General features: G+C 35.8%; 1 protein-coding gene across 1 annotated transcript in view; it reads left to right on the top strand.

Annotated features, from left to right (window-relative positions):
- Nucleotides 1–7,880, top strand: part of VTI1A (vesicle transport through interaction with t-SNAREs 1A) — a gene marked incomplete at its 3' end in the record, with an annotated part of 62,447 nt that extends 54,567 nt beyond the window's left edge. Inside the window, exons 5-6 of the mRNA XM_010162598.2 lie at nucleotides 2,927–2,947; nucleotides 7,796–7,880. Of these exons, the coding sequence (XP_010160900.2) occupies nucleotides 2,927–2,947; nucleotides 7,796–7,880 (106 nt within the window). The remainder of the gene's footprint in view (nucleotides 1–2,926; nucleotides 2,948–7,795) is intronic.
- Between the last annotated feature and the right edge of the window lie 5,926 nt (nucleotides 7,881–13,806).

Below are 13,806 nucleotides of genomic sequence, written 5' to 3'. Positions count from 1 at the left end.
ATTCTGGCCACCAGCGTTTGTCAAATCCCTTGGAACTTTTGAGTTTTTCAGTGCAATGATACACTACTTTAAGTTGTGGCTTCACTTTAATAATCACAGAACTGTTTTATGTGGCATTTCGTATGTTTTTTAGAAAGTATACGTTGGGTTAAATCACAAATACTTGTTGACCAAAATAATGTCAGATACAGTATTACCAACTTTCTTGAAACATAGTAGTGTTACTTTCTCTTTCACAACTATGTTCATTAATAAGTAAATAAATTTACATTAGGTTAAATTGTGTGTCTGTATACAGATACATTGTATATGTGTTTTGTGGTGAACAAATATTTTGTGGCTGCTTAATTTCTGACTACAAAGTTGTGATAATATTAGATTTGGGCTTGCTGTGCATAAAGTGTGTCAAACTTCAGCTACAGACCAGGGGGTGAAGTTGGTCAATTTAATTCCCCAAGATCTAAAGAAGGTCGGTATCATTTCATATAGCCCTGGCAGAGCAGATCATTACCAGACACAAATCTGTTCGTTACATGCCGAGGGTTTATAGCAAAATAAATAGACTGTCATCATAAGTTCAGAAAATTGTGTGTTCGACCCACGATAATGTGTAAAGGGCGTTTAATAGAGTTCAGCATTTATTCGTTATCTATATGCGGACAGAGACGGCGGTAGCGTTATCAGCTTTTTAAAAAAAATTCGGTAGTTTTCTATGTCACGTGAGGTGCCTCAGAGACACACACACGCGCGCACACACACCCCCCCCATCTCACTCCCTCGCTCTCTGCGGCGCAGTTTTGATTTTAGTCACAGCAGAAGGCTTAGCCACAAGAGATTCCACTGGTTCAAACCAGCGTAAACCAGATTATTTTTTTTTTAGCCTACAAAGGAACAGATTACCTCTTGTATCGAATTCTGTATTGCAAAAAAAGAAAAAAAAAATAAAAATCTTTGTTTCAAAAATATGCTGATTACCATAACCTAAAATGGTGGCTGTACACGGCTCAATGCTGTTTACAGTTGAGCGGTGAGCGTAATAAAAATAATGTTTCAAAATAGAAAAGTAAAGGTAACACATTTTCATCAAGAGCATTGTTAAATGGGGGAAAAATACATCTTTTGTTATTTTGAATGAATATCTTTCATCCAATGTTAAAAAAAACCCCCAACCCTCTCCCATTACTTAGTTTAGCTGCAAATCCCATGCAGAGCTTAAATTCAGCCATGCAGCACAAACAAGATAGAACATTTTTGTTTGGGACCTATTGAAAAAACAAATGTGCAGCATTTTAAAACTCTCATTGATTATAGCAGGGTGGCATGCCCAAACGGGCTCTATTGCGAGAGAGTAGTTTTAAACTTTGGCCCTTTAAGTATCATAGTCAACTGAAGAATGGTGGCCTCAGAAAGAAAAGATAGCTATGTGATCAACTCCCAGATCGTCTCTTTCTAAAGAGCCTTAATGTTTGCCTTTTTGGGGAAAAAAGGGGGGGAAGATCTGGAGAAAGAGACCAATTTATGATAGGCCAAGCACTTGAATTTAAGCGCCGGTTTGGCGAACAATGCAGTTTTCTTTATACCAAATTCTAGCAAAGTTCCTTTAGCTACATACTAGAGAGCGGTTTCAGTTTACGTCCATGTGGTAGTAGCTCTCGTAATTACATCTCGATAGAGCCTCGTTGTCTGTTTTGGTAAAGGGGTGAGACGTGCGTTCAGTTTTCGTCGAGCCATATGAAACAATAGAGAATAATGGAGGTTCTTTTGTTTCCTTCATGCTGGCGAGACTTTATTAGTAGTAAACATTCTCAGCTTACACACGTGTTGAAAATTAGTGTTATGAAACTCTAGGGTGAAGTATCAGCATAAACTGAGATAATGATGTAGCTGTTGTAATTTCGAATTCAACTGGAATCGGTGAGAGAACTGTAATTTTTTATAAAGAGCCACTCTTATGCAGACATTTGTTGTGAGTAATTATACGTTTTGTTCCAGTACAAATAACTTATCTATCTCTCTAAGGGGAGAGCATATTACAACATTGCTTGATAATCAGACTGGGTTTTATTTAGTTTTATAGTAAACCTGCCAGAGCAATATTATTAATATTTTTATACTGTTTTGATTTACAAGCATATATTGATAAATATAAATGTATATAATATATAAGTATACAAACGCACACTCTGTGTATATATACACACCCTATGTAGTGTTCTAGGATTAAGACCCTAGAATGGGTCTTCTCAGAGGGAAATATGCTTCATGTTGTTCCCTATTCCTTTGTCTATTTTTAAATATGCTATGCATTAAATCATAATTTTGAGCCATTTAACTAAGCTGCTTCATTTTTTTTTTAAACTGGAAAAAATTCCTCTATATCAGGTTCAATAATAAAATTAGGTGGTATAGTTACATTAGAACTCAGGTATATAAAAATTGAAATACTGGTTACAAGCTATAAAGATGCAGTCACCTATTAATAAGTTAGATCTGCTAGTAAAATAAGAAATCAGTTGTCACAACTAAAATATACAGAAAACATTCTGAAAACTTGTATATACAAAACCACTTCAGCTGTACAATCTTCGGAGAGGAATAGTAAACTTGTTTTTTTTCTTTATAATATAGACTTCTATGAAGTCATTCCCCTTTATTTCATGATGGTGTCTTAGATGTGGTTTAAAAGAGAATTTCACACTATTCTCTTTGTTTAATGTGACAGTGTGAGAAAGTGATCTTTATTCGTTCAAAAAACTCTGCATGTAGTCTATGTTTAGGTTCTTTTAATGTGTTTGTCTGTGATTTTTAAATGCTAAACATGTAAACAGATAAATTGTCAATGTTAATTCTGTATCCTGTCACACAACTGATCTTTCTTTCCTGCCATTTCTTTCCTTTTTATCTTTTTTGTGCGTTCATGTTGCAGTTGATAAAATTACGTGAAGAGGTGAGTACTTTCTTGCTTTTTGTTGTCTAGCTTTCCCTTTAAAGCTGAGTTTCTAAATCTGAAGTAGATCTTTTTGTTCATTGTTGCAGGGAAATCTACACAAAGCAAAAATATTGATTACATTGCTTTAAAATATTCACTGTTGTGCCTTTTTTTCCCTAATAATTGTATACTTACGTAGGAATCTCTAGATCAAACCTTAGAAATTAACATTCTTTGATAGTGGAATTTTTTTTTAAAGGCACTAGAAAAAGAAGGGAAAAAAAATAAAAACTATTATTTGATCTCTGCTAGAATACCATGATCAGATCAGGTACAGTAATAATCATGTTTGCATCACAAAATCTTTGATAGGGTAAATACATTTATACAGTGGTATTGAAAGTGAAAGCATTACTTTGGTAAAAACCTGTGCTGAAACACTGTAAAAATTACACAGTATTTCACAGTGTTTTGAGTTTGGTGTGAGGTGTTCAAGTAGCTTATGTATTATATTGGATATTGTATACCCACTGAAAATACAGTACAGGTAGACTTATGCACACGTATCGATATTTATTATTTATTTGTGAGCGCTGTAGATCTGTAGGTGTAACACTAGAGATCAGTATTCCAGAACACCTTTCTTCCAGTTATAAAATGACTCATAAATATTTAGAGAGAGAAGCCTGTTTTAATGGTCAATTCCTCAAATGTTTCAGTATATATTCTGAAATTAATATCCTCTGTTACTTACTGCTGTAGCAAAGCAGGTATCTGAACTGTTTTTTTAATATTATTTCCCAGTAGCCACCAAAAAGAAGGTCTCGGTAAAGTCAGGATTACTTACAGGTTAGATTTCTGAAGGGTTTCGTAGGGAGAGTTTGAACTGGTGAAGTATTTGAATAAATATATTTAGAAGCACGAGTATTTTAACATCACATATTTGTCTGGTATCTTCTTTTTGAAACATGTGTGCCCAGACGTATCAGTAATGTATACTGAGCTCTGCAGGAAAGGATTTGTAAGTTTTAGAAATGGTGATGACAAAGAATTGTAAAGTAACCAGATTAAGGACAATTACTGAGAATTCTTAAAAACAGTAAGATATTTGTGATATAAAGATTCTTTGACTAGTTCCCTGAATGCTTTATTTTTCCTCTTCTTGTGGAGCTGATATTAATATGTTAAAGCTACAGAGTAAAACAGTTAACAAAAAAAATTAAACAAAATAAACATGTAACCACATGAAAGCCCTCCCACCGCTGCTGAGCTCCCCTCCCCGATAGTCCCAGTATTTAAACAGATGACAATATTGTTGCAAGGGTTTGTACAGCCTGATTTCTGCGATTTTTTCAGAACAAGATTCGTTTGCTCATCCCTTTAACAACACCTGCACGTCTGTTCATGTGCCTTTGTAAAAGAATGTAGGAAGATAATTTTTGCTTGCAAACGTAGGTTATAGTTTTATAAACATAGGAAGTCCTAATTTGTAAATTTACTCCGAAAATTTAATCAGATACAAAGAACAAAGCTGATTCTTAACTGCTATTCTTTCTGAAATAGCTATGAAGGCAAATAAAATTAAGGATGTTATTGGAAAGGGCTGCAACTTGGGAGCTATACTGAACTCAGTTATAGCTTTTGGAGCTTATAAATCCTCTTTGTTAGGCACCTAAAAAATTTTGACATTGCTTTTGATAATTTTCTTTTTTGCTTTTCCTTGCTAGCCTCATAAGTTACTTTTCCCTCTCTCTGCATATTCTGAGAGCAGCATCAAATAGAACTAAATAAAAGGATTTATTATTTTGTCTAGATCAAAATCCTACAGGTAGAGAGAGAAACAATTTAAAAAATATTTGTTAGCAGTCTGTTCTTGGCACTTAGGTACCCAGTATGTGTTGGATAGGTTGTAATTGCAATGGTATTTTTATACCCAATGCAAAATGCACATTAAAGTTTAAATGAAGGCTAGTACAGTGACTCAGGCATAATTCTTAACTTGTCACAGAGTGAAACATCAAGGCATCCCCAATTATAGTTCTCCTAAGGAGGTATGAACTGATCTTAAAAGAAATTGTGGTTTGCCATACTGTTTGTTAATAAAACCCGCGCTTCCTCTCATTACAGGACTCTATTCTAGCACACTTGCTGTACACAGGCTTCCACGGAGGCTGTGTCGCTCTGTCTTTTGAGCTCCTGAGATCTCAGTTTGAATCCAGCCCACATGGAATGACTAAATCTCTAGTGATAGCATGCCACTTTGCAAAACTTCCTTATATAACTCCAGATAGAAGCCGTGTCTGAAGCTGCAAGACTCAGTGAATCACCTTGCTACCCACCTCCCAGAGAGCAGGGGATGCTGTGGGAGAAGGAGTTTGGGGAGGGGTGGGAAGCAGTTGAAAGCATCACCTGCTACTGTAGGGCATTGATTTCATGACCAAAGGACAGGGTGCCTCCAAACCCAAACAATGTAAATAACACCACCCTTTATAATAAAAATTAGGTTTCATTGTAGAATGTCTTGGGTGGAAAGGTTCTGGAATCGAGTAAGAAACAGCTTTGAGTTAATGTTAGCACTGAGTTCACAGGGCTTTAGCATTCTAATTGCTCGCAGTAAGACTGAACTGAACTGTGGGCTTCTAATTTACTTTTTAGATTAAATGTGGCTTATATAGTATAGGAAAATAGACAGTTAAATGCTAATTCTTTCTGTTGGGTAGCTCTTCCACATTCTAATGTAAAATCTGATTATTTCCCCTCGTCTCCCTTAACATAGCAGGATAGTCTTTTCCTTTCCAGTGTGCCACTATGCACTACACATCTGTTCTGTACTTATAATGTTCTACTCCTTGTACTCACTCTCAGCCTTTTAAAAAAAAAAATAAAAAAATAAAAAATCTCCTCTCTAACTTTTAGGATTCTCACCTTCTGAACTCATTCTTCATGTCTTCCGCCCTTCTTTGCTACTTTTCTTTCTTGAGAGACATCTATGTAATAGAGTTAGCTTTCTGATGTTTTTTACAAAGTTTAAAATATTTAACACTAGTTGTTCTTTAATATCATTTGGGGAGGGTAGTATTTGGAGAAAGGCACTGCAGGCATACACTTTTCTTTTTTTTCTAATGGGCAATGGAGAGCTACCAGCAGATGTTATGAAATGATACCTTTTTTAAAAAAATAAGCAAAATTAACATTAATTATCTAGATTGACCATGACTACTAAGAACATGCACCACACTAGTTGCTGTCATGATTTCAATTACAGCATTGTAACTTATGGTTTTAAATTTTATTAAGTGCTTGTGCTTTTTTTTTTTTTTTCTTGACGGCCTGCCCCCCGTGAATGCAAAAGGCTTTTTTGCAATTTACTCTTAACCTATCCACTGTGTATTAGACAACTCTATTAATTATTATAGACTGTTATTGCAGCTTTCCTGACCTTCACATTGGGTCCTATCTGTGCTGATCTAAATGCATTGTTTTAATGATTTCCAAAAAAAAAAAAAAAAAGGGGGAAAAAAAAAAAAAGAGAAAAAATTCAAGGCAAGCTTTGATGTGGCTTTAGCTGCCTCGATCGTCTGGCCGCATCTCAGAGATGTGTCACCTATGCCGGGAGGGAATAGGGAAATCACGTTTTGAATGGTAATGATAACATACTAATCACTTCCTTTCTTTGAAGATAGAAGCGAGATATTCTGTCAGCATCCCTGGCTGCTAGAGCTTGGAGGCACTGGTCTAGGTGTATTAGCTTAAGTGTGCATGTCAATACAGCTTGCATCTCCCAAGATCCATAGGGGCTCATTAGAGCAAGGTAGATCGTTTCGGTAGACAGCCACTCAGATAATATGTATGGCACCTCCTTTTTTTATTATTATTAGAAAGCATTTCTTCAATTTTTAAATGACATCTGTCAACAAGGCAAAGTTGTAGGAAATATTTTTTGACAAATATCCAAAATGTTGTTTTTGGGTAAAGGGGTGCTTGGAAAGGTGTGTGTGATTACTTTATTGGGGGGTGGGGAGGGCTTCTGTTTCTTGATGGCTTGATTAGAGCTGGTCTAGGATCAAATTTCCAAAAAAAATGAGCTTACATGTTGAAATACTGGCATTTTGGATGGAGAAATAAACTAATGAAAATAATAATTTCACTTTTCCACTATTACAGACTCCCCAAGTGTAAATGTTGGAAGACACATTTTTACTAGTGTTTCTTGTTATCTCATAAATGGGCAAATGACTTCTGGGAAAAATATCTTATACCTCTGTATTATTTATATATTCGTATATATACTTAGGCATAAGAAATGTAAATCAAGAAAACAGTATTTTGTTTCTACACCTTTTTACATCAAACAGTCTGAAGAATATTCATGCTGTTCAGTATTCTGTATGAATAGCTTGTTGTTTTTATCACCTCACTTGAGTAGCACACATAAAGGAGATATATCCTCTGCTGAAAATTAAGTTCATGTTAAAAACTACCACTTGCCTTTAAAGTGATGGTTTCATCAGACTGTAGTTGAATAGAAATCACGGGTGCTTGCATACATGTGTCACAGGGAGATCTATTTTGGAAATGCTCTTCAGACAGGTTTCCCATATAATAGTCACATTCTGGTTTGTGAGTTCGTGTAATAAGAGTGAAGCACATATTCCATGTTTCAAAACAAAAATGATTGGTACACATAATTATGATTGATCATAGAACCTGCCCCTTCCAGTGGTCCTCGTAACAGGCTCTTCCATAAAATATACGTGGATATTTTTATGTTTTGGAATATGAAAGTGCAATTAAAAAGGGGGGATAACACTGTAGACTGCTGCCTGATTTTTTTTTTTTCTCTCTCTCTCCCCTTTTCTTTTTCAGAGGGCACATCTGCTCGATAACACAGAGAGGCTGGAAAGGTCATCTCGGAGACTAGAGGCTGGATACCAAATAGCAGTGGAAACCGGTAAGAATTCTGAGAGTGAGCAAATTGTCTTGCTTATGCACAGCAGTCTTCACAACACATGACATTTCAGGGAAACTTCAAAGGCGAAACAGAGACAGCAGCCCGAGATGTGGTTTACATATTGGGGAGACAATTGGGAGCTTATTTGCGCTTATCTTTTTTCAAGTTAAAAGGCATGACATCTACTGAAAACAGTTCCTGAGGTTTAAAAGTATACATCTGAAAAGAGATGGAATACTTTGTCTAAATTCTACATTTGTCTTAATATGCAGTTACATGTTGTCAGTTTACCCACCCGCAATGATTGCTAGCACACACTGCAGACTCCAGTTGTTTTTGTCTTTTACTTTTATTCATATATGTAAAAAATTTCATTTTAGTAAATTTCTAAGGTATTAACTACAGATGATATATTACAAGGTTATCAGCTCAATTTTCTTACAATCAGTTCCGTGACTGATTATGCAGCTGTTTCTATGCAGTGAAAGAAGTAAACAAACCATACCTCAAAATATACAAATGCAATAAAATTAAGGAAGAAGGCTAAATTGAAGCTCAGTTATTTAATTAGTCAGGTTTTTATTCACTACAACTTTTCAGTTGATATTTTCAAAATGTTTTTACTAAATTTTAGCAATTTATAGTGGATTTTTTTTAAACCAGCAGTAGTTAAGCCTCCAAAGTCTAATCCCCTTAAATTAAGCTTGTGCAAAGTTACAGAAAGTTTCAGAAAATGTATGTTTGAGCAGTGAAGTAATTTTCTGGCAGAGACAACCAATTAATTGATATATTCCAATATCTTTTTGGAATTCAAGCCTTATTTAAGAGGTAAATTAAGTTGAACCCTTGTAGAGTTAAATATGGCTATACTAAATGAATGCTATTACTAAAGTGCCTGCATTTTAATTATTCTGGACTTAGTGTGCACAATAATGAAGTGGATGTATGGAACATACAGTGTAGATTTTGTAGGGGACAAGGAGAATTAATTCTCTTATACCAGAGGATGACACGTTAGTAGAGATGGACATATGACAGCAATTAAGTTTACTTTCCTGTGGATTTTAAGGTCTGTTCTATCAATGGTTGTAACTTTTTTTTTTTAGAACCGTTTTAAACTGGTCAAAATGGTTCTTCATCTACTTTAGTTGAGCCTGGATCTTTCATATAGAAACAGTATATAAATATTTGGACTGATCCTTTTGGGGAAGAGATATCTCATATCCTTTTTTACTCCATGTGGAATTTGTTTTATAGAGATGGTGATCATGTTAACTTCCCTTGCATATCTCCATGGTGATCTCTGAGAAATACAGTTGGAGTGCAAATGTATATTTATATGGAAGGGGTGTCTTTAGGTATCAAAACCAGGTGAAAGTGCATTGAATTCCATAGAGTCACACTAATTCACCCCATCTTTGTGTCTGTCTTTACTTTTCATCTTGAGCAGTGATATATATACATAGTTCTTGTTTCCTAAACTCTGTGATGACTAGTAGTGTAGCAATATTGTATAATCTATTAATATTACATAATTTGGACATGATGATTTGGGAAATATTAACTTTATTGTAATATAAATTTTTGCAGAATATTTTTATGGAAACAGATTAATTATATTTAGTTCCTGACATGGATCACAATGATTCTAGGTATGAATGAATTTAGATTAATTCAGTGCAATGAAAGAACTTGCTTTTGGAGTTACTGTATGATCATTCTGTGTTGAGGTATCATAATAAAATAAAATACTCCATTTTGGAGTTTTAGTTCATCAAGTTGACTCCTCAGATGCTGTCTTGCCTTGATTATTACTTTTGTTGGATAAAGATCTTTTCTACACAGCACTGGTGAGGCCACCTCTGGAGTGCTGTTTCCAAATCTGGGCTCCCCGGTACAAGACATTGATTTACTGGATTGAGTCCAGCAAAGGGCTATGAAGAGAATTAAGGGACTGGAGCATCTTTCATGTGAAGAGAGGCTGAGAAAGCTGACACTGTTCAACATAGAGAAGAGAAGGCTCAGGGGGAGCTTATCAATGTGTATAAATAGCTGATAGGATGGAGTGCAGTAGAGCCAGACTCTTCTCATTGATGCCCAGAGACAGGACAAGAGGCAATGGGCACAAATTAAACTGGTGAAATTCCATCAGAACACCAAAATATTTTTTTACTGTGGGAATGGTCAAACACTGAAATGGGTAGCTCGGAGTGATTGTGGAGTCTCGATCTGTGAAGCTATTCAAAATCCAGATGGGCACAGTGGTGGCTCTAGGTGACCCTGCTTGAACAGAGTATTGGACTAGATAAGCTCAAGAGGTCCCTTCCCACCTCAGCCGTTCTGTGATTCTGTGAGGAGGAGGTGGAGGTGATGACCCTTAAGTATCTATTCTGCTTTATTTCTGTGGTGTCTTTTCACAATTATGGATATGTATGTTGGTTATTGTAATGAAGCTGGATGATTTTCACCTCTGGAATAAGTCACATTTGGATCTTTCTTATTACCTTAATCAGCAAAAATACATATACTATTTTAACCTGCCCCTGTGATCATCTAAGGATTAATCTGACATCACATAACTAATTTAATGCAATTTCACATTACCATTCCTGAAACTTACCATGATAAATTGGAAGCTTTTTTCCTGTTTGCATCTCTAAATTGATAAGCCCTTTCATCTTATGTACAGTTGTTCATACAAGCTGAGATCTGTTGGAAGGTCTGACTTCCTTCTTTGAGCAGTGCCATTGAATCGTGGGCTTCAGTGGTGTCTGAACAGGGTGCCACTTATGTCACCATCTCTAAGACACAATCCAACAGTGACTGTCAGGCTTTCATAGTTTTTTGGCTATCATTTGTTGATACAGAGGATGCTTAAATCTATGCGGAAACCTCCTGAAGGACTAAGCAAAGCCTTTAGTATCTGCTAACCAGTTCCATAGTACTCAAGGCCTATGCTAAAGAGAAGAATGTTTTTCTAAATATTCATAGGAATATGTGGCAAATTTAACAGGCATTTGAGTAGCTGTTTTGGTAGACTAGTAAGTTTATCAGACCATTTGTGTTTTATTTACCCGAGTTGTGTGGCACAAACACATGAGGGAAATCTCTCAGGACATACAGGGAAACCACCAGTTGTGTGAATCTTGAAGTACTCTGTTGTTTGTACCAAGCAAGGGAAGTTTTAGTAGCAGCTGGTAACACTGCAAAGTGCAGTCATCTGCTTTTTTTAAATCAAAATATTGTTTTAAAAAATATTTCTTCTTGTTATTCTTCTGTTTATATATTATTATCTGCTTTGCTGTTAAGGAACAGACAAGCAAGTTTACAGCCTGGTTGGTAGACATTTCTAACACCACTCATTACTTAGGATGCTAGAGCTCAGTATTCTTAATTTCAGAGCATTTAGTCTGACCATATAGTCTGAGAATATGAGAAAGATTTTAAAAATGCATGAAAATTGCTGGTTTCAGTTGAGAGTCCATTGAATTAATCCTGGTTAACCACAAAATTCTTCCCATTTTGGTGAGGGAGATTTCCCAATTCCATTCCCCATGCTCAGATTTCCACAGCATCAAACTGAATTCTAGAACTTCCTTATTTTGCCTGCAGAGTGTAGCAGTAAGGTATCCCCTTCTTTGTCCATGTTTGCTCAGACAGGAGTGTTTTGAATGAGGAGTAGTTCAAAATGCTTCATGCATCTTCAGAGATAAAATTGGCATGCAAATGTAAAACACCGTCAAGGAGAAGAGGAGCAAACGTTGTTGTAGAGGACCATTGTAATCTGCAGTTAAATTGCTTTTGGTAAGTTCTCAACTGCCAGATACTTTCTAGGGAAAAAAAGAAAAAAAAGGTCTTTATGTAAAACAGACTTCCCCTTGTTTCATGACAGTGCAAGAGAGAAAGGTTGTCCTGGCTTTCATGGCAAAACTACATTGCAGATATTTATATTTTTTTTCCTTCATGAACTTTGGGTATTTCTATAGCCTTCAGAACATATAATTTGAGAACAAGTGTTGAGCTTCCCTCTGTGAGTGATGATTATTGGATATTATGCTGTGGCTCTAAATCTTTCTGAAATATCTGTGCTATTAGAAGACTGTAGTTTGTGGGTAATAGATCTATTCTTTGCACCGAATCTTAAAATTTTGTCTTGGCTTCTGTTCTTTATAGCCCTCTTGTAATATGTAAACATGGTGTTTTAAAGCAAAGAAACCAAAGGAAGAAAAACATTCTTGTTCCTTTACAGAAAATCCTTCTGAATCTCGACTTTTGGTTGCTTAAAATGTTTTTTCCGATCTTTCTTACTCTTTGGGAATCCCAGGAACATATAATTCTGAAATAAACAATAAATATCTCCAAGTAAGAGACACAACAGCTTATTTCCCACCCTTGTATGACATGAATAATTCTTGGTACTGAGGGATCCAAGCAAATTTCAGTGGCTTTCACCTGTTGTAATGAGCTACAGTCAAACTTCCCTTTCTGGACTGAGCCATAAATATATGATGTAATGTAGCAGTAGCCTAGCTGACAGGCAGATGGTCAGACCCACCTGAAAGTATTCAGCCTTGTAGGTGGAAAGCAAGTTAGAATCTCATTAGACAAAGAAGTGTGTTTATTTATTTATGAAATAATAGTAGTTATTGTCTTATCTGGGTGCAGAATTGAGTGAAAGTAAAATGAACGGATCAGTGAAAGTTTGTTAAGAAATGCTTATAGAGGGCTTCAGCATGAATAGGAATCTATTTTAAAATAAGTCCAGTAGGTGTCTTGCTGGATGTGAGTAGTGGAATTTGAGGTACTAGCACATTGTCCACAGCAGCATGCCACAGATTCTGATTCCTGACTCTTTTACTGGTGGAACAACCTGAACCCCAGGCACCTTCCCTGAAGGACCTTCTCCCCCCATATTTCATGGGGTGGTTGTGCTGTTCAGGTGTCATAAATGAGATACACACCAGAGCTGACATAAAATATATGAAACTAAAAAAAATAAGTATATCCACTAAACTGATTTCATTCCATTACAGTTGCAAGAGCTGGAGGTTGGCTTTTCAGATAGGCAGTATAGTAAGTGTTGCTATGATCAAACTAAAAGTGTTTGCTCAGCTTAGAAAGAATTTAAATGGCTCTAACACCTAATGTTAATTTAACAAAATAACAAACCCTAACATTCATACATGTAGGGCTACATTAGATTAGTGGAAAGGGTGTTGCTTCTTTTGTGTTGTAATTTTGTATACTTAGTAATTTGCTTGCATTAGTTAATACCACTTAGACCTTCACACCCCTGTTCTGTCTTCAGGTGCATGCATATTCCAATTACATTTGAGCTTCAAATAACTAAAAGTATGGAAATAGAAACCAAGTTTTGAAAATCAGGACCTTGCTTCTAATGCCCCTTCCTTTAAATAAAAAAAAAGTCTATTCCTGTCCCAGATATTTACACCTAATATCCACCTATTTCATCTCTAATGAATTATTCATACATGTATATGTGAATACTGTATGTAAAACCTTTCATTAGAGAAAGAGGGCTTCTGAGTTCTGGAACCTATACCAATATCTCCTCCTCAGGTGTTTCTTTGATATGCCAGAACATCTTTCTACTGAAATCTTAATCCAAAGTTTCTACAGTGAAATGAGTTTTTATGCAGTTTCCAGTCACCATCAGAGAGAGCTTTTTCATGATCCCTGTTTCTTCTGCTAGCAACGGTATTTCATGTTTCATATATAATTTTTTTCTTTGCTGGCTGATTTCTATTAAAATCTGTTTATTGTTTCAGGAATTCATTTTGAAGTGGCATATTGCATTCCTACATCTCTAAGCCCTCTGCCCTTCTTCATAGTCCAGGCTTTAAAGTGGCGAGGAGGAAGAAATAGGGAGAAATTTTTGTTTCTGAGGATGTGAGGCCTCAGGAGT

Source organism: Antrostomus carolinensis, unplaced genomic scaffold, assembly GCF_000700745.2.
Source record: "Antrostomus carolinensis isolate BGI_N321 unplaced genomic scaffold, ASM70074v2 scaffold7392, whole genome shotgun sequence".
In the NCBI taxonomy this organism is placed as follows: domain Eukaryota; kingdom Metazoa; phylum Chordata; class Aves; order Caprimulgiformes; family Caprimulgidae; genus Antrostomus; species Antrostomus carolinensis.
Note: the sequence above shows the minus strand (reverse complement) of the source record. Positions and strands in the feature narration are given on the sequence as shown.